The 22,336-nt window shown below is 39.3% G+C and overlaps 1 protein-coding gene across 1 annotated transcript; it reads left to right on the forward strand.

Annotated features, from left to right (window-relative positions):
• The first annotated feature begins 1,060 nt into the window (after positions 1-1,060).
• On the forward strand, positions 1,061-20,794 carry dnd1 (DND microRNA-mediated repression inhibitor 1). Its single transcript, XM_036575422.1, is given in 6 exon segments — positions 1,061-1,081; positions 1,509-1,614; positions 10,303-10,764; positions 18,088-18,333; positions 18,336-18,552; positions 20,656-20,794. Coding segments are annotated over 6 exon segments (1,191 nt in total).
• The last annotated feature ends 1,542 nt before the right edge of the window (positions 20,795-22,336 follow it).

The raw sequence follows: 22,336 nt of genomic DNA on the forward strand, positions 1-22,336 counted from the left end.
CACTTCAAGAAAATTGTTATTTAGAGATACTAAGTCAATATTTTGAGAAAATAAGTTTTTATTTGGAGAGACTAAGTCACATCGAGAAAATAAGTAATTATTTTGAGATACTAAGTAAAAATTTTGAGAAAATAAGTTGTTAATTCGAGAAAATAAGTCACTATTTCGAGATACTAAGTCAATATTTTGAGAAAAAAAAATCATTTTGACAGACAAGTCACTTCGAGAAAATAAGTTGTTATTTCGAGATACTGAGTCAATATTTTGAGAAAATAAGTTGTTATTTTGAGAAAATAAGTTTTTATTTCGAGAGACTAAGTCACATCGAGAAAATAAGTCGTTATTTCAAAATACTAAGTAAATATTTTGAGAAAATAAGTCACTATTTCGAGATACTAAGTCAATATTTTGAGAAAATAAGTTCTTATTTCGAGAGACGAAGTCACTTCGAGAAAATCGTTATTTCGAGATACTAAATCAATATTTTGAGAAAATAAGTTTTTATTTTGAGAGACTAAGTCAAATCGAGAACATAAGTCGTTATTTTGAGATACTAAGTCAATATTTTGAGAAAATAAGTCGTTAATTCGAGAAAATAAGTCACTATTTCGGGATACTAAGTCAATATTTTGAGAAAATAAGTTTTTATTTCAAAAGACGAAGTCACTTTGAGAAAATCGTTATTTCGAGATGCTAAGTCAATATTTTAAGAAAACAAGTCGTTATTTCGAGGTTGCTAAGTCAATATTTTGAGAAAACAAGTCGTTATTTCGAGACGCTAAGTCACTTCAAGTAACCTAAAGTAATGAGACATTATTTCGAGAAAAAGAGAAGAGAAAAAAGAAAACATGTCCGTCACGAAACGACCCTGACTTTACCTGTAATTCGAAACTGCCACCTTAAATCTACCCGAAGGAGTTTACAACAGACCACGCCCAGTGCTCACTCCGACCACGCCCACCGCTCGCCGGGCTCGGCCAATAACTGTCCGTCAGAGAGGCTGGAGGAGAAAGTCGAAGTGAATGAGCTGAGCGGACTGGGGTCGCTGGAGGAGAGAAACATGGAGGCAGAGTTGTTACAGGTGAACAGAAGCGAGTTTGTTTACGTGTTTACAGTGATAAACAGCGCGTTTGAGCGCCGCCTGTTATATTCACACCGCTCACTCAGTGAAACAGCCAGTTCAGAAAAGCGGGCGGAGGTTCCTGCACGCGCTCCAAAAGTTTGATAACATCAGCGTTTTGGGATTTTATTTCCACATATCAGCTTAAATATATGGGACACACACCTGGAGCCTTCTTATACAGACACACACGTCTTAAGTCTGAACTGCCGAGTTACTTTATTTGCATTTCTCGGTGATTTTTTAAGTGTCCATTAACGCTCCTCTCAGGTGAGGTTGGAGAAGTGGACCATGAGCCCCTTCTTTAAGAGCTGATGTGAGTGACATCATCTCTCAAACCATTTTAGTTAGTCTTTTCATTATTATCATCATTTTATCGCCTTTCCAGGTTCTGAGCCCGCAGAGTTTGAGAGCTCTGGAGGAGTGGCAGCGCCGAGAGTCCGTCACCTTAACGCAGGTCAACGGCCAGAGAAGATATGGCGGTCCTCCTCCGGGTAGGTGCATTTGGATTCGTGTGCTTGTACATTAGCGAGCGCTAGAAAGCTGCCCCGGCCTTTTCAGTGACCCCAAAGCCATTAGAAACGTTTCATACTGAGCAGAACTTATTGCTTTGGAAGAGAATGGCATGTGAATAGGGGCTGAGAGGAACCCCCCCCCCACCTAGCAGAGGCCTCTAGAACAGCTTTGACTTGTTCAGAACCCTCAGTATTGTCTCCTGCTCTTCGCCTGGCCCTCTAATTTAGAGCAGCCGCCTTCATACTTCCCAGCAACACTAACTAGTTGGCAATAGCAGCTCCCATTAGTTATACCGTCGATTATACTAATCATTTAAAGGGGGATTCCACCGAATTTCCACGTTTTTTTGTGCAATCAGATTTTTGAGATGTGAACTGTCACTTAGAGTGGTTTGATGTGAAGTGGTTCACTGTACACTCGTAAAAAAAGATGGTTCTTTAGTACAGTGGTTCTGTATAGAACCATGAACAGTCAAAGAACCATTTGCATGCTTAAAAGGGTTCTTTGCATGGTGATGAAATGGTTCTTCAGATTCATAGAGATATATATTATATGTATGTAGAATATGTATATTGTATATGTATTATTAATAGAACATTTTTGAATGGTTCTTTGTAGCACCAAAAAGGATTCTGCTGTTACAATGTTAAGTTTGTAACAATACAAACAATGTGGTTCTATATAGAGCCACATACAACACATTCTCCATCACTCTGAACAACCAATACACCATGCAAAGAACCCTTTAAGCATGCAGATGGTTCTTTGAGTGTTCATGGTTCTATTTAGAAACGTTGTTTTTACCAAAGACCCTTGAAGAACTTTTTTTTTTAAAAAGAGTGTAGAGCAGTGGTGCCCAACCCTGGTTCTGGAGGACCCCCTTGCCCTGTGCATAGTGTTTCGTCTGCTCACAGCACACCTAATGCGACTAATCAGCTCATTAACAGGCCCTTCATGACTTAAAGTGAGTGTTAGAGCAGAAGAACTTGTAAACAATGCTGCACAGCTCCGGTCCTGGAGGGCCAGTGTCCAGCATAGTTTCTCTACTGAAACACACCCACTAAAACTGCCACTTAGCAGATGAATGTTATCAGGTCTGTTTGAGTAGGTAATTCACCAAACTGTGCTGGACACTGACCGTCCAGGACCGGAGTTGTGCACTCCTGCTCTAAAACGGGTACGCCAGGGCTGGGAACTGATTTTACCTGTACAAAAAAACCTGGGCTACATCAGAGTAACTTACTGACTCAGATTTCTTTGCAGTGTTGGTGACAGGAACCAGGGGTCTACAATTGAATATAGCTGTTTTATTTACTGTCCAAAACCACCAGTGAACAGTGGAGGTCTTGAGTTTGAGAATCTTGTGTTTAGTGTTTTTTGTGCATTGGCCCACCCATGTCACTATTTCAGTTAACTGCCACAACAGGAAATGAACAAAACATGTACAACATTAGAGAAACCTGTAGCTGTAGAGAAACTTACTGACTCAGATTTCTTTACAGTGGTGGTCCTGATTGTCTACGACGCAAATGTATTTTATTTACTATCCAAAACCACCAGTGAACCTACACATGTCTTCTGAGTTTTTATTTGTAGTGTTGATGATTATAGAATAGTATTATATCTGAAAAGATAAGTTTTCTTTGGTGACTATGTTGCTTTATAATGACTTGCATGTACCACTCCTCCATGAATGGCCAAAACCTTATCTCAGAAGTTTTGAGAAACAATGCTTTAGGCATCACGCACCATATTTATAATCATTTAACAAGATGTTCGGTTCCTGTCACCACCACTGTGAACTGTTCTGACTCGATAAGTTTCTCTAAAAGGAAGCATTTCACATCAAACCACTCTGAAAGACTTTCACATCTAAACAATTGAATTATGCAGGGATTTGAAAAAAGGTGGCATTTCCCTTTAAGAAAAGAGCAGTACATCTCTGCTCTTCCCTCCAGATGAAATTCATTTAGTGCTGGCTAGTTGACTGAATGAAATAAATGTCAGCTCAAATAAACTTTCAGCTGAAAGCCTTTTCAGTCCTGTTTGCAGTCCAGGTCCAGTTTTGGTGCACATTGAAACAGGCCGTGTTCTGAGCTGATCAGATTATTTTATTTTACAGTTGATTGAATAGGACTACATAGACTGATGAGGCTTGATTTTGATCAACGCTCCTGCCCTGAAAAGGTTGATAAATATGAGTTCCGCACAGTTTACTGTTCTCCCTGCTCCAGCACACCTGTAGCAGCTCATTAGCTACGGCTAATTATGAAGCTGAATCAGGTGAGCAGAATCAGGGCAGCAGTTAAACTGTGCTTGCAGGGTTTGGTCTTGAGTTTGAGAATGTTGTTTGTTGTGCAGTGGTTTTGGTGCCTGTTACTGTCAGCTGCCACAGCAAGAAATGAACAAAAAGCAGTGCTAGATTAGAAAATATAATTCCATAATGTTGCAAGAAATATGATTGAAATAAAGTACATAGGGATTTTAAAAAGCAGAATTCTCATTTAACAAGGCAACTTATGAAAAAATCAGAATTCCTGCATAATCCAGCTGTTAAGATGTACACACAGTCATTCAGAGTGGTTTGATGTGAAATGGTTAATTGTAGAGAAACTTGCTGGCTTGGAATTATTTTTTTCCTTACAGTACACAGAGGCACCTTCATGTACCTCTCCATCCAGTATTTTTTATGTATTTAAAAAAGTTTTGTGCCTAAATCTTATCTTAGAACTGTTGTAAAACAGTGTCTCAGGCATCAAGCAGTGTTCATAACCATTTCATCTAATAGCTTTCTATGAGGGAGCTTTTAGAGGCATTAAACCAGGGGTGTGCAATCCTGGTCCTAGAGATCTTCCTCCCTGACTAGTTAAGATCCAGCACACTTGGCTCTAATGTTCAGAAGCTCCTCAAGACCTTCATTATCTGGATCAGGTGTGTTAGATTAGAGTTGGAGACAAACCCTGCAGGGTGGCAGATCTCCCGGACCAGGATTGGGCACCCTTGCATTAAACTCTGGTTCCTATCACAACCACTGTGCGTGTTGGCATTGACATTGTTTACATATTAACTGTTTAATCATGTGGAACTTTTGAAAACATTAATAACATTTCTCTTTAAGCCAGAAATAACTGTCAAATAAGACAAGCAGTGTTCCACTTTTTGCAGTTTACCATCTTTACTGAAAAACCTTTGTGAAATACCTCCCAGCTTACATAAAAAATTGCTAAAATTTTTACAGTGTCTACATGATGTCCACTGTCCTTGACAGCAGCGACCTGTTGACCACCCAAGGCAATGAGTTCTATTATTTTTAGTTAAAATGTGAAATTGTGATGTTTTTGCTCCTTATTTCATAAACTGAGGTTAGAGATAGTGTTAGCATGTTAGCAGGGACTCTCTGCTTCTGTTGTTTTGCTGTATTCCACGTATCGAGCAATCTTCACATGGTACCAGACCCATAGTGCAAAACTTCTTGGGTGTTGTACCCTTTCTTGATACTTAGGATGAGCAGAGATTGAGTCTCCTGTCCCTCCTAGAATCTGTGAAAAAATTCCACACGGCCGATATGTTCACTGTTGATCTGCTGCTGCTCATGTGTTTGTGCTACCCGGTGCAGGAGAGCGAAAGAAACAAGCAGTGTTTGTCACTGTTTCTCATTTTCCTTATCATTCAAATGATTTGTACAGTGTTCGATTTTGAGATTTTGACACTTTTATACTTCCTTGTAATCTTGTATGTAATGTTTTTCGTTGATGTTTTCTTTTTTTATTTATCTTTTGACAGGAAAGGCAAGAAAAAAGATAGAGGGAAGAGGGAGACAAGGAAGTAGAAGGGGGCGAAAAAAACGTGTAGCAACATAAAGCACAACAATATAAAGTATATCAGGCTGATATCAGCAGAAAATGCTGGGGAAAAGAACATGAATTTAATCCTGTAATAAATTATGCTCACACTGTGATGTGAGGATGTTTGCTATGTGTATGCCATATATTGCTCTTCTTAAGATAAGTACTTTAATTAAAATGAGCAAATTTTGAAGCATAGTAGTTTTTAAAGGGAAAAAAAGGTTGGTATCAGCCGATATTGGAAGTTTGGATGTTAGTTTTGGAAAAGAAAAAATTGCTGTTGTGCCATCTTTTGTTAAACACCGTATCTTGTCTAGTCTATATTGATAAAAATCTTGATCATATTCAGCAGCTCACTGCTGGTACTTGAGCACAGTGATTATTTTGATAAGCAGAATACTCTGAATAGGTTCTTTTGATCAGGGTCTCGGTGCATCAGTTTTATTTGTCTTCCTGAAAGATCAGCAACATATGAAAAAGAAATTCAAACAAAACGTAATTACATCATGGTTTAGTTTTCTCTGTTTAAACTTCATAATTAACCTTTTAAGGACTAAGCCTAGAAATAGCTGCTTATCTTAATCTTATATTTAACTGTAAAGCAGAGATAATGTTTTGCTGTCTACAATATCATCTGATTCAGCACATACTTTCAGTAATACCATTGAACAAAAATATTAAATGTTAAAGATGAAAATATTACAAATGCAGGAAAAAAACCTTGTTTTTACATTTATACTAAAAAAAAAGAACAAACGGGACTAAACAGAACGAATAATCAGAGTAAACAACTTGTAAAGGTCATTTGAAGTCTCTACTGTGTTTGTGACCATTTTTCTCAGCGCTGTCAGTGGACAGTTTTTGTTCGTGCTCTGACTGGTGATGTGTATTGCTTTGCACGGAGCCTCATCACCCTCCTGACATTTATCAAGTGTCTCCAGCCTCCTCACCACTGCCCTCGAAAAGTATTTGTAGCTTTTCACGACTCATCTTGAATAAAATCTTGTTTTGGAAAGTCTGAGGTCAGCAGGTCTTTCAAAAGTCAAGCTGGAAACCACCTGCATGCCATCTCTGAAGTTTGGGAGAATACCTGATGTAGGGCTGGGCAATACGACAATATTTAGCATTATTATGATAAATTATGTCACAACATGCTTTTCTGAGCATATCGTACATATAGCCAGTACTTAAAATACCTTCCAACTGCATGTTTGATTACAATGAGAGCATAATCAGTCATGTTTAACTGGATTTAGTGCAGCTCAGTGTGTGAAATATAAAGTTAAAAAAATTGGATTAATAGTTTTTGATAGTATTTTTTAAACGTGGTGCTGCTTTGCCTGTTCTAACTTACCAGATTTCAGAAAAAAAATATTGATATTGCATTTTTGCTGTATCACTCGCCTCTAGCCTAAAGCTCCTCCTCCTTCCAATCTAATATCCTGTAAAATTCCCATCTCTACTGTACGTTTGTTGAAGATTTTGCACTCCACCACCCTAAATCTCTCACTCCTGCCTCTGTTCGTCAAAAAGAGCGAGGGGGTGTCCAGCCTTCTATCTTAAAACGAAAGATGTTGACTGTAGTCCATGTTCCCTGAAGTTCTCTCCCCTCTTAAAGTCATGCAGTCTCTCCTTATACTACCACTATATGTTAAAGGTATAGTCTAGCAAAGTGTACTTTAATGTAATGAGATTATAATGTAATTATAATATTGTCATTTTAATCCATTCATCATGAAACAGTCACCGAATGTAAAGGGCTGCTGCTGTTTAAAATGATATAAAGAACTAAAACCTGAAAAAAAGATTTAGAGGGTTTAGAAATGACTGCCTGATTTATCTGTCAAGATGTAAAGATGCAGTGCTAAAAAAGGGTGCAACAATTTCAGTACAGCATCAAAAGTCCCAGTTTGAAACAGCACATTGGATATATTGCTGATACTCCTTTGCTCTTCTGTCTGTTGTGGAATTGGCTGTCGCTGATCAGAACTAGGTATCTGGGTGCATCCAGTCAGAGTAAATTGGGTGATGAGGGGGTGGGGCTTATGCTATGGACACAGCTACTCTCAGCTTTATATGGTACAGCAAACAACAGTATAATGATTAAGAAAAGAAAAGTTGCGGAAGAAAAACACGTATGCATTTATCTTCAAATGTCATTGCGTTGTATGTGGTATTGACAATTTGGTCACTTATACTGTAAAATGTTACTAGAAATTAAATTAGAGTTAAAATCAATAAAGTCAGAATGATGAATTATTCAACCAGGCAACATTGTTTGTATAGCCAAAGAATGAAAATGTTAAGTTCAGTCATTTTCATTATTTCAAACTGAGCCCCAGTATTTGTCATGTTTGTTAAAATAACCCAAATGGGTTTAGTGTTTGGTTTTGCTAATCCAGTCTTCTGTAAGAATATCTGGCTGTGTTGAGCTACGTGGCATTAGCCTGCCTCTCCGAGCTGGTCATTTTCTGGGCTGTTGTTGACTATTTTTAGCTAATGCCATGAGCTTTGACACACAACCCTGATTCCTTCTTCCTGAGGCACTTTTCTCCTGTTTGTCACATGCTGTCACAGCTTTCAACAGTATCCCCATTATCTAACAGTCTTTGTGTTCCTGTGATTGACACATCTGCAATTTGTGCACCAACTGTTCAGCCCCTTTCACGCTCACTTAGATGCACCATGCTTATCGTTATGTTATCTCGGGTTTCTGTCAAGGAGAAACATGGCCAAGATCATGTGCAGGAATATTACTGAAAACTCTGACTGCTAAGAGGCTGGAAAGGCATGATGCTGGTGTTCCGGACACAAGCTTAGTTTTGGACGAGTGAATGGTGCGAATGATGTTTTAAAAATCCTTGTTAGCCTCTGTCTGGAATTATGTTTGCACTTCTGAATATTGATTGCCTCAGGTAGTGCTGTTTGAAAAGCTGATGTTTTTATATACATTAAAACTCATCGTGGTGGCTGTGTTTACATACAGAGACTTTTGCCAGTCCGATTGCATACATTCCGATTGTAGATTTAGACTGAGGTGTTTATATGATCACTCTACCCAACAATCTGATGAAAAAAACTACATTTACATGCACACTACAAGAAATCCGATCCAAAATTATGCACATATGTAGACGTTACCATGACAGCGTGAGTCCAGTCAGTGAGAGGAGCAGCACTGAGCAGTGCTTGTGTTTTTAAATGCTTTAAAACGATGTCAGACTCAGGAAAACGTACTTCACGTGTCCTTATTAAAGAAGGCCGAGTGGAAGTCGTCGTGTTCTGAGGCACAGGACATCCGTCCCACCTCCATGTTTTAAAGATCAGAGCATAAACTTCGTACGTACTTAAACTTTCCGATTGGGAATGTAATCAGATACAGGCGTTTACATGGTTATTATTCTTTTATTTAACGGATTATTTACAGGATTACCCACCTCGTTTGATCGGATAGAAATTGTATTCCGAATGGCCGCAATCGGACTAGTCTATTCCGATTGAGATGTTTACATGGACGTGTTCTATTCTGATTGAGCTATTAGTCGGATTATTAACAGATTATTAGACAGTTGGCTACTGTTTTGTTTCGGTTTCACATTAAAGTCAACCTGAAATCAAAATGGCCATGTTTTAACCTATTTTCCATGATCACATTATGTATGATTCAACATATTCAACAAAATTTTCTTATAATCTTTGATTAAAGTATAGTGTACTTTTGCCTGTCTCTGAAAAAATCTTCTGAGGTTTGATTACGTTGCCACGCACCAACAGGCAGGGAAGTATAATATTAAGCAGTAATATTGTGTTTCACCTCCTCTTCCCACCTATCATTAAGAGAAAACATTCATCTAGAGACCCTCCCCAATACTATGTTTCACTCGCGAGTACGTCATGGTATAGAAGGTAAACACATGGTAATTTCCAACTTATGTTGACTTTAAGATCAGTATGTGATTCTTGATCACTTATTTGGTTATATGGGAATTAAAAGGCAGAAATCAGTACTACACTTTAATCTTGTAAGGCTCCAAAATCCAACTCCTCTTTTAATGTTTCCATTATTTTGGTTGCAACACCTTTTGCACATTTGTATTGCCTATACTGACATACATGAAATGTAGTGGCCCTTTGCGTCAAATTAAATGCTCTTTGATTATTTATTTAACAGCTGACCTGCTCAGTTTTGTTTCAAATTTGGTTTAAAATATTTCAGTTTGAAATTTCCAAATTGTGTATATGGAAGTGCAAAATGTCAATACTAATAATTATTTTGGAGGAATACCACCAATTTTGTCTGAATGTTTGCATAATTAAATTTGTAAAGATGTAAATAGTCATTCAAAGTGGTTTGATGCGAAATGTTCTAGAGAAACTTACTGAGTCAGAATAGTTCACAGTGGTGGTGATGGGAACCAGACGTCTGAAGAGTTTAATGTCTCTAAAAGCTCCAACGCAGAAAGTTACTACATGAAGCGGTTAAGAAAGACTGCCTGGTGACTGACTGACATTGCTTTAGCAATAGTTGTGAGACGGTTTTGGTCTAAAATGTATTTTTATACTATATTCATGGTGGAGGGGTACATGCAGGATGTTGTAAGGTAACACAGTCCCCAAAGAAAACCTTCAACATAACATATAAAAACTCAGAAGTCCTGTATAGGTTCACTGGTGGTTAAGATCTTAATAAACAATGTATTTGTGTTGTAGACGTCATGACTCCTGCTTCCTATCAGCACCACTGTACAGAAAACTGAGTGTCTACAATGAACCTAAAATTCATTTTCTCCACTTCTCTCTTTATCGTCTCTCTCCTGTTAGGCTGGAGTGGTCCTGTTCCAGGTTCGGGCTGCGAGGTGTTCATCAATCAGATTCCGCGGGATGTCTTTGAGGACCGTCTGATCCCGCTCTTCCAGAGCATTGCGCCGTTGTATGAGTTTCGCCTCATGATGAACTTCAGCGGGCAGAACCGCGGCTTCGCCTATGCCAAGTACGGAGACCCTGCCACCGCGGCGGCTGCCATCCAGGCACTGAACCAGTACCCGCTGCAGGAGGGCGTGCGACTGGTGGTCAGGAAGAGCACGGAGAAGAGGCAGCTATGTCTGGGAGATCTGCCCTCAGGCATGGGTCGCGAGGAGCTGCTCATGGTCCTCCGGCTGGTCTCGGAAGGGGTCGAGGGTGTCACTGTGAAGGCTGTTGGGTCCAAGGGAAAGGATGTCTGTGCACTGGTGCACTACTCCTCTCACTACGCTGCCTCCATGGCTAAGAAGGTGCTGGTGCAAGGTATGATAGATGCTGCATGCTAGGAAAAAATAGATGGCTGCTATTACTGTTTAGCTAAATTTTCTACTTTCATCCTTTATTATAACTGACATTGTTATACAGTGTCAGAAACCACATAATTAAGTCTATTTGAGATTACTTAAAGCTGCACTATGTAAGATTTATTGTTAAAACTAAAAGAAGTAGCATTACTGAGTTAGGAGAAGAAAAACACTCTAAAATATGATGTCTTTGCTGCTGCGAGTCGCTCCGTAAAGCCTAAAGTAATAATTTACAAGTTGAGGTGTTGGTCGGATTTTGCAGGATTTTTTCAGACCATGTGACTTTACATATTAACGTCACACACAGGCTCAAAACAGAGTTCCACATCAGTGTTTAGGTCTCAGTTGCAAAATCAACATTATACTGATGAAGGTATGGTGATAGTAGTATATAATTCACTTACATCCCTAGAAGACACATCAGTCAGCAAGTTTTGACTGACTTCTCTTTGAATACTTGCAATCAGATTCATCCGCTTGGGGAGGGGGTCCGAACCACGTCATAAGGTGTTGGTGTTAAGACTTGCAGTGTTAGTTGATGCTGTATCCCCAAACATGTCTTGACAGACAGACTACTAATAATATATCCCTTTAGGCAGTCATCCCTGTGTTCCCAGAGTGCCATGATGCAACGTCCACTTTGTCAATCACTTAACATTTCAAAGGTTATGATATTTGATTTGCTACATTGAAACTGGGCTCAATATATTAATCTACCTCTTTAAGTTACTCTGCTGGGGTGCTAGCTAGCAAGCTAAAATCTGCTCAACTAGTAACAAGGAAAAAAAAAGAACAGTGCATCAATGGTTCTCTTTGTAAACCAGAAGCAAAGCAAGTTGTTTACAAAGTTTATGTATACTCTGCTCTGACTTAATAAAAAAAGAAGTTTGTTTAGCTGGCTAATTGGCTCACTACGGCTAGCCTAACTGATGGCATGTGCATTCCTATTGATAAACCGTCTGCTCATTGTCAGTTGTATGATCTTTGGTGAACCATGAACCTAACCATGACCTTGGGAACCCTTTCACGGATTTTCTTTATGTATAACATTGAAGGTATAGTGTATTATATAAAGAGCTGAAGGAGTATAAGGCCTTGGTAACACTGGCACCGCCCCCCCCCCTTAAAAACTTTCTGTTGGCACACAGAAAACACAAAATTGCACAGTAACATGACCTAATTTGAAGAGATCTATACTGAAATTTTTGTAAGTCACAGATCCTTTTTATGTACCTTTGGTTAGATATTGGTGAATATTTAGAAATGGAGGTCAATTTGTCACATTTAACTGAAAAGGAGTTATTTTGGAGGTTTGGAGTTACTGGGGCGTTAACAGATGGAGGATGTTTCAGTACTTCAGTTGAGTCACAGAGCGCTCAGCTATCAGAGATGCGCATTCAGAGATTACAGTGGAGCAGTTTGTGTGGTTTGCTAAGGGATTGCGGAGGATCTTGTGGAGGAGAGTACTGAACCCTTATTGCATGATTCAGTGAACACATTAAGCCTAGGCAGAGCCTCAGCTGCAGGCTGAATCCACGTTAACTTTAATGCTCTGATTAAGTTACACCAGGCTTAACATATAACTAGACCTAAAGAGGAATTCCACTGATGTTTCAGAATTTTCTGCATAATTAAGTTGTGGATATGTAAACAGTCATTCAGAGTAGCTTGATGTGAAATGGTGCCTTGTAGGAAAACTTAACAAGATTTCTTCAGTGGTCGTGACTGGAACCAGGGGTCGCAGTATCTACAACACAAATATAGGCTTTTTATTTACTATCCAAAACAAACTACTTGTGAGTTTTTAGACATGATGTTGATGATGATAATGATCATTCTGGATACAGTACCTGTCTGCCATGAATTTAAAAATTTATTTTAGGCCAAAAAATTTTTTCTCAAAACTGCCATAAACCAATGTGTAAGGTGTCATACAGTGAATTTATAAGCATTCCATGTAATAACTTTCTGTGAGTTAGCTTTTAGAGACATTTAACTCTTTAGATGTCAGAGGCTGCATTATAGAAACATCCTGAAATCTTATCTCAGTTTGCTAGCTTCTGTTTTAACCATCCATTTCTACTGGTAGCTGTTCTGCTGAAAAAAGAGAACAGGCCTCATTCACCCAAGTTTTTTCTAAAATTTAAAAGGTCCTAGGTAAAAGTCTTTGTCAGGTTGATGACGTGTTCTCAAACCACAGAATTGTTCACACCTTTGTGCTCTTGAGTGTGTGTAGATTCTGTTCTTACCTAAGAACAAATCCCAAATGAGAAAACATTGGTGAGTATCAGAATCTTTGTGAAAACTGCAGAAGTGGGTTTTAAGAAGAAATTTCTTCTTAATAACAGATGACGGGGCCCATTGTTGTCATCTTTAAGCAGCTGTGACAGGCGCTTATATGTATAATTTGTTACGACCCTCAGTTAAATCTAGGGGATAGGGGTCATAAACATGACGCAGGAGTGGAAGATGTGGTGGAGGAAGAGAAGTGATTTAAAAAGAGACTTTAATATATTCTGAAACATATATATAAGGTAGACAGAGTTCCAATGTACCTTTCTAGAAACCAGAAAAACAAGGTTGGTGCTTCTCCAGGGAAACCGGTCACGGACGGCGCCAGCAAGAAGAAATAAACAAAACCAAACAATCTACCTAACCTAAACAAAAATAAGATATCTACTTAAACTTAAAACTAAACAAAACATAAATACATATGCAGCACCTGCCCTCTTACCTAGTGTGTTTAAAAGGCTTCCTGCATGTTAGAGTACAGGCGCCCAAACTTATTAATAAAAAGTTATTTTATTACGTTTGTATTTGTTTTCATTTCAGCTGTGCGTGTATTTTTAGTTGCTTTGTAACAGACATAATAATTAATTAGCAACCCTGATTGAGTAGTTTAGCATTTCCTAACTGAAGATAAGATACAGTAATTCCTAAATTAAAATTTGATAATAAAATTGATAAAATCTTGCCTTGCTGGGTCTTAAGACAAGTTTCTGTAATAGTACCTCTGGTTTCTGTCACCACAACTGTGAACTTTTCTGACTCTGGGTTTCTGTCTAATGGTGCATTTCACATCAGACCTCTCTAAATGACTTTGTTTACATCTTAAAAGCTCACGACAAACAACTTGTATATTGCAGTTATATGACACTTCTAAATCAGTTTCAGATGAAAATGCAATATTAAAAAAGGAACTGTTCATTTAACATTCTTCAAGCCGGAGTTTTAACTTTGAGTTTGACCTTGCGCCTGGTTCATCAACCAGTCTACAGCTGTGCCGAACTCAAATATACATCAGTAGCTCATCTCCAGAGCAGTAAACAAGCCCCGTGTGAAAGGCAGGAGGTTTTCATGGCTGCAGCAGGCTGATGGTTTGTCTTGTTGTGCAGCACTGTGGAGAGCAGGATACCTGCAGAGCACATGTCTTTCAAACGCCACGCTGAGCAGATCCTCCGCTGACGAGCTTAATGCTAATTTATGCTAATCGAATGCAAATAAAGACACAACAGAGGTGGGGAAATAATTAAGGCCTAGCAAAGAGCAATCAAAACCTGAACATGAATCACTGAATAGTATAACAGGATGACAGGAATAATTCAGATTCGTATTGATTTTAATTGGTTTTGCCTGCAATACTTTGATGTATGGCCTTACCCTAGTTTGTAACAGTTACATTAGATGGAAATTAAACTTTTTTCTGGACTTAATGTCGTGACAGATTTCATTACACCTAGGTGAACATGCAGGTGAACACGCAACTGTGCCATTTTCAGTGATTTGATTGAAATATATTTGGCCTCCAGCTGGATGATGAATTACTGGGGATTGTGGAAATCATATTTGGTGTGTAAAGTACTATTTGGACATGATAACTTTTCCATAGGGAGGTGGAGCGATGTAATTTTCCGGACATCTGAAATGTTTATAGCTCTATTCAAGCTGGATTAGTTTTAAATAATGTGAGTGATAACTGAAGATAGATTTTTATATAGGACAAATCTGCAGTGTTTTTAGTTTTTACAAGTCTACTAAGTAATTATTCCGTAGTGAATTATTATCTTTTATATTTCAACAAACTTGGAGCTCCCTCTGAAATAGTAGTCCTGTTCGAATCGACCTTGCGGTAGTGGAGTAATAAAACCAGAAGGCCCTGTCACAAAACACTGACATCAACATGCATGCAATGGTATTTCAAACCAGGCTATTTGGAGAAATTAAACTGATGCTTCATGACATACAAATTGGCCAGTCAAATCCCGCACAGATTACATAACCGGACCTCCTCTGGTAAATTAATCATGCTCAGATAGGCCTTATAACAGATTCAAACAGACCAGAAATCTCAGTCCAAATTACAGAGATGGTAATGGCTTTTTGATATATGCATAGTAATAGTAATGTCTTTTACCACCTTCCTAGCTGTCATAGGTCAATGCAGTGCCATTTACTTTGTCATTGGCTTGGGAATTTACAACCAACAGTAGTAACCATTAAAATTGCCATTTGAAAGAGTGCAATTTTCAGATCACAAGAGCTACAATTTTAATCATGTCCAACATTATTCAAAGTTGTTAAGTTTTAGGTGAGTAAATTTAAACCAATAACACAGTGTTCAAGAATCAAGCTTCAAAAAATGGATGTTTGTCTTCTTGAGGAAGAAAAGACCTGAATCTAATTCAATATTGAGGTATTGGCCAGAAAAACTGCTGAGAGATATTTCCTCAGAACATTCAGCCCTATCCAACAAACAACACTGCTGTATTAAATATAATTTTAAATTGAAATGATGTCACATGAAAGTAAGTCTACTATTAAAATTCAACACTTATGTAATAAAACAGCTACTTCAAATTATTTGTTTCAGGTATTTTTGTGTAGGAAAAAATCGAGTTTGGAACCATTTTGTTCAGCACAGGGGTGTGATGTTGAATCCGTTTTATTTTTTGCAATAGAGAAATCCAGCTTAAATTAGGAGTTTCTAATATGAAGCCGACTACAGAATGACGACATGACTGCAAGTGTCTGTGGTTGTGTTTGTAGTTTGTATTGTAGTGAGAGAACATTGATAAAACACAAAAAGGACTCAAGATCATGAATTCCATCAAACTGATGAGGTTGCAGGATACAGTGCTGCGTGTAACATAACAAAATTATATTAAATGCTAGTTTTAGGCTGGAATCTTAAAAGTGAAGAGGAACAGATTGTTCTTTTAAATTATATACAAGTTTAAATATGTCGCTGTTGTGGGAAGAAAACCTTGTATGTCCAAAATGTTAACTTTACAGAAAAAGGAAAAAACATACTTTTAATGTAAGTCAGTGTAACCAGATTTTTTTCCAAGTACTTTTGGGTCATTTCTTTTAGTCCATTCATGATGAAATTTACATACAATGAAAAGGGTAACAGGTTTTTTCAAAGTATGTCAAAAACTTAATAAAATCAAAAATGGAGATATGAGGTTTTCTTCCAACAGCAGCGATATACAAGTTGTAAATGTCAGGACAGGCTTGGTTGTTGCTGCATATGTAGCTGCTTTTGCATTAGCATAACCACTACTGAATTGGCCCTGAAAGGATCGCAGCTACACTGAAAAAATGTCAGTCTTACAGCACAGAAGTCTAGACTGCTATAAGCAGCAGCGCATGTTCACCCCTCCTGTACTTCCCTCTAGCAGAGCCAGCAGCAAACGTGCTTGTTTCAGAGAGGAAAAGTAGCCACGTTCTGTCAAAATTGGACTTTGTGAAGATGCTGTGCTTGTTGTGGAGCCCAGTGAATGCAATTAATCCCACATTAAGCTATCATTTAGAACAAAAGGCTGCATTTTAGGTGATACCTGCTCTGATGAGGACTTGCTTGACTAGCAAAGGAAACCAGTCAGTACATAGACACAGTCTCACTTGCTCTGAATTGGCAGCAGGCCTGAGAGAAGAGTTCACCTTCTCAGCAGTTGAAAATCTTCAAAAACGAAACATAATTTGGACAGGCGATAAAGTTGGTGTTTGAGACTCTATAAAATTTGTATTTTACTCCATTGATGTTTGACCTACTTCTAAACGTACAGGAGTAAAATCTCTGATGCACATCATTCAGGATCCTTTAGAGCTAAAACTTTAGTTTAAGTTTAGTATTATCAGTATAGGATAAGTAGTATCCCTACCGTTTATATTTTGATGTTTGATGGTTTCCCTGCTGACACACCTGTTCCAGCTTATCAGCTAATCGACCTATCCCTCCTGAGTCAGAGAGCGCGTTAAAGCAGAAAATATCTAGTGCTTTCTTACAATCCCACAGTGCACTGCAAGAGATCGTGTACAAAACAATGTGTCCTAGCACATATGCAACGGAATAGGACTAACATTGCACGGTGATGAATGTACTCATTTAACGTTAGCCTATGTGTGCGTTTACTTGATTTACGAATTCTATTCCCTATAATAGTGTTCCGTATTGTGCTCCTGACTCCTGTAGGCCATAGTGATCAGGAGACTTTTTGTTTCCTATATATACACTATATATAGCGTTCTATATAGTGCTCCTGATTTTATATATATAGGTAAAAACAATTTCGAGACCATTAGGCCTGTCACCATTATTACAGAATCACCAGATCGCAATTAACTAAGCTAACTGCAGTTATTTTCCACAGTTGATCACGTTTGTGTTGCAGCAAACACACAGTGTGAACTGGGTGCGTTTTCAGTGCATTTTCATTCTAAGGGTTGAGGCAAAAGCACACGTAAAAGAAAGCAGAAGACATTTATAGAGGCATTTTATATTATGGATCTTACTAAAACAGCAAAAGTTCTAACTTTTAACTTTTAGAGTTCAGTGGTGAGTGTTTGTTTGTTTGTTTGTTTGTTTGTTTGTTTATTTGAGTTTGAACTGTTTCTGTTGTCAGTTACATGCTAGTAGTGGGCCAGCTACTAAGTATGAACAGCTAGGAAGCAAGAAAGCTAATCAGCCACTTTAGACTTATACTTGGTTGCTGACAGTGAACAAAAAAAGACAATTTCATGATCGTGACAGGCCTGGCTGTAATAGTGTTCTATATAGTGCTCCTTATTTCCAGTGTAGGGAGCAGTGATTAGCAGACATTGTATGTGGCCATATAATAGTGTTCAGTATATGCTCCTGACTCTCCAGGTCGGTAGATCTCCAGGACTAGGATTAGAGGGGCCATTTCAGTCTCAGCATAGACTGTCCTCAACTGGTGATATTTTCGGACCAGGGTCCATTCCCCTGGATATCATTTCCTTTGCTTTTTTTTGTCCTCAGACTTCAAGAAGCGGTTTGGCGTCTCCATCTCCGTCCGATGGATGCCAGACAGCTCCAAGTTCAGACAACAGGAGCATCCCGAAGAGATCTCTCTCGCCCCTCCTGGTCTGAAACATCTGGCTAAGCTTTCTGCTCCACCTCCCCGCTTTCAGATCACCCGACCCACCCACCTCCGAAATTACAGAGACCCTCTTCCTCCTCCTCTTCCTTCTCTTCCTCCTCCTCCTGCTGCTCCACCTTCTCCACCTCTCCTCCCACCCAGGGCTTTTCCCGGGCTGTGGGGGGTCCGGCCCCCCATGTGAGGAACGGGATGGTACCCCTGATCACCAGAAGGCCTGATTTGATGTCCCATGATTCAGTGGTCCAGCTGCAGTGGCTCTGTGAGCTGCACGGCCTTGGCGTCCCGCTCTATGATGTGCGCTACCACCACACGAGCCCAGACGGCTTCCTCCACTTCAACTACAGGTAAGGGTGAGCAGTATGGCAGAAAATATGTTCTAATTCTTGAAGACGGTTTTATGATATCCATCATGTAGGAGGTGGTGAATATTATATTTAACATTATGTTGATTAAATTAGTCTTCAGGGTGCTTTTCTGAGTATGTTGTGGATATCATCAATCAATCAATCAAGCAGCCAAGAAGTGTTTGGTGTCAACTTTGCTTCTTTAGTTAAAACTGGAGCAACAGGGCTAATATAGCTAACAAACACAGGTAGTCAGTAGTCTCCCAAACCGTTTACACAAATACAGTGCTTTGCACAAGTATTCAACCCCCTTTAGTCACCAGATTTGTCTGCATTACGAATGACACAGATTGTTCCAGCCGGTTTTAATGTAATATTCAGATGTTCAAAGTCAACATACATTATTTGTCAGCAGAGCTTTAATTAAAACTGAAAAATGCTGCTTGCGTAAGAATCCACCCCCTTCAGACTAGTACTGGGCAGAACCACCTTTTGATGCAGTAACAGCTTTAAGTCTGATTGAATATGTTTCTACTAGCTTTGCAAACTGTAATCTTCACCCATTGTTTTTAGAAGATTTACTCCAGGTGGTACAAGTTTGTTGGGTGATGCTGGTGGACTGCAATTTTCAACTAGTGCCACAGGTTCCTGATTAGATTGAGATCTGGACTTTGTGTTGCTTTGGCTGAAAGGAGAAGTTTTTCCCCAGCTTTAGTTACTTATCAGACTAGGTTGTCTTGCACCATCCTTCTGTTCTTCAATTTTAACAAGATGCCCAGTCCCCAGGAGGAAATGCATTCCCACAGTATGATGCTGCCACCCCCATACTTCACTGTTGGGATGGTGTTTGTTCAGGAATGAGCAGTGTTATGTTTGCAATACACATTGGGTTTTTTTGGCCAGAAAGCGCAAATACATTATCCCACATTTTAGCTTGGTCACTCTCATGCTTTCTGGCAAAACTCCAGACATGCTTTGACATGTTTTTTCTTCAGTAATGGCTTCTTTCTAGCCACCCTTCCTTACAGATCAGTGGTATGCAGAGCTCCTAATATCGTTGACTGGTGAACCTTCACTCCAGTGTCAGCCACTGAACTCTGAAGTGCCTTCAAAGTGACTTTTAGCCTCTCTGTGGCTGTTGACTTAATCCGATGACTTATAAGGGGGTTGAATACTTACGCAAGGCACTATACATGCCTAAAACTTCTCTTAACCTGCTCAAACCATGTCCAGGGTGAAATTCAAGTCATGCAGCCAAGTTGACCTGGTTTAGGACACAGATGCAGACCTGCCAACCTTTTGTGTAGCAGGTACGCATTTTGATATCAGAGTATGATATGTTTGGTCTCTATATGCAAGAAGCTGGTGATGCCTGCGAGTTCACTTGTGCATGTGCAGTACTCAAATTTAACAGCAAGACGCAGCAGCATCTAGCCTCAACCAATTACAGCGCTGGGTTTGATCCCCAGGGGATGACAAATGCATAATGTCATGCATTTCAAGAGACTGCAAATCGATAGCAACATGAAATGTTTTTTATCCCTCTTGTTCACACAACTGCAGGTAACTTGGTTTACAGTGGTGACTAACAACTTTCTTTGTTGATCCATGTTTAGATGCTCGGGCTGTGATTAATCTTCAGTTGCATGCATGTGAAAGCATGGTGTGTATGATGAACAGCCAGTCGTGCGAAACATGGAGTTGTGCATCTTATTTTTCAAATAAGGAGAAAGAATCAATGTACATTTGTAGAAAGAAAAGCATTCATAATGGCAAGACAGCAATGCTGTTAGTGCCTCATTTAGTAATAACTGCTTTATATTCCTAACATCTTTCTGGTATGATTTGCTTCCTGCGCTGAGAAGGTAATTTCCTCCCTGCAATCGACGCAGTCATGCAGGGGAAAAAGAGTTCTTCTCCATCGGTCACTGATTGGTTAGAAGCTCGGCCCTCGTCTAAGAGCTGTTTATGATATCGAATATACAAGATATTCGATATCAGTCAGTATCAGTTTTGGTATCGGAAAAGAAAAAGTGGCATCATGCCTACACATTTATTAATCTCTAATGATATATCGTAATATTGTCCACTCTTACCTTACAGGGTCATTATTCCGAGACTACCTGTACCACTCTCCGGTGTTGTCCAGATTCTGCCTGGCATCAGCGCCAACACCATGGAGGACGAGGTCCACCGGGCTGTTGCTGAGCAGGCCATTAAAGTCATGTGCCACAAGTACTAGTTGATGATCTTTTTTCGACAGCTCGTGCCTGATGATGTATAATCAGTTTTGTGTTCAGTATTGAGATCAGAAAGCATGTAGTGTTGAAGCACTGTAGCTCCCTAACCAGTGAGCCGGGGTACACGGCAGGGAGAGATGTTTTGGTTTTTGTTGCTTAAACTACCTCAATTACCTAGTGTTTTATGTTTTATCTTTTGATACGCTGTTTTATAATGTTTTAATTATGTATTAATATGAATATAATTTGTGTGTTAGTATCTTGCGGATTGTTTGCACCCTTTTCAAGCATGATTTTTGCATGTGTTTGATTTCATACTTTTGAGTGGATTTGTTGTGTGTTGGTTTCTTTACGTGTTGCACTTATCTAAAAAAAAAAAGTTAGATCATCTTTTCAGCCCGTATCTGCACTATTATTAAACGGTTCTTCTTGACTGGGTTCCAGATATTCTGCAGTTTTCTTTGATGGATCAAACACATTTTGCAGCCATTTTAAGCAAGATCTCATGGTTGTCAAACCCCACTCCTGGAGATACAGCGTTTGTTTGTACTCAGGTTTACTGAAAGTAATCATAACTGATATAATTGGCTGATGAGAGAAATTAGTAGTGAGTTGAAATCCTTCCATAGGTGGGAGTTTTGTCCACTGTGCTGCCACAATCAAGCTCAGATAATGTGACGTACAAACAGTGCAAACTGCGCTAACTTTAGCTGGCGTGGAGTTTTCAGTCATGTTTCAAATGATCATGAAAACATAACAGACCCCCCCATCACCTCCTGCTGTCTAGTTTATTGCATCTGAAGTAGCCCAACATGGGCCTAACATAGCCAGTTTAAAGAATCTTCTTATCCTTTATCCTAAATTAAGATCTGACAAGGTCAGGATACGATTTTCCACAAATGTGTATTACAGAAGTAAATCTTATCTTGATTTAGGAATTACACCCATCAGACATAACATTATGACCACCTCCTTGTTTCTACACGCATTGTCCATTTTATCAGCTCCACTTACTATATAGGTGCACTTTGTAGATCCACAATTACAGACTGTAGACCATCTGTTTCTCTGCATACTTTGTTAGCCCCCTTTTACCCTGTTCTTCAGTGGTCAGGACCCCCATGGACCCTCACAGAGCAGGTACTATTTGGGTGGTGGATCATTCTCAGCACTGCAGTAACACTGACGTGGTGGTGGCGTGTTAGTGTGTGTTGTGCTGGTCTGAGTGGATCAGACACAGCAGTGCTGCTGGGGTTTTTAAACACCTCAGTGTCACTGCTGGACTGAGAATAGTCCACCAACCAAAAATATCCAGCCAACAGCGTCCTGTGGGCAGCGTCCTGTGACCACTGATGAAGGACTAGAGGATGACCAACACAAACCGTGCAGCAGCAGATGAGCTATCGTCTCTGACTTTACATCTACAAAGTGGACTGACAAGGTAGGAGTGTCTAATAGAGTGGACAGTGAGTGGACACAGTGTTTAAAAACTCCACCAGCACTGCTGTGTCTGATCCACTCGTACCAGCACAACACACACTAAC

This window comes from Colossoma macropomum, unplaced genomic scaffold, assembly GCF_904425465.1.
Source record: "Colossoma macropomum unplaced genomic scaffold, Colossoma_macropomum, whole genome shotgun sequence".
Taxonomy (NCBI): Eukaryota; Metazoa; Chordata; class Actinopteri; order Characiformes; family Serrasalmidae; genus Colossoma; species Colossoma macropomum.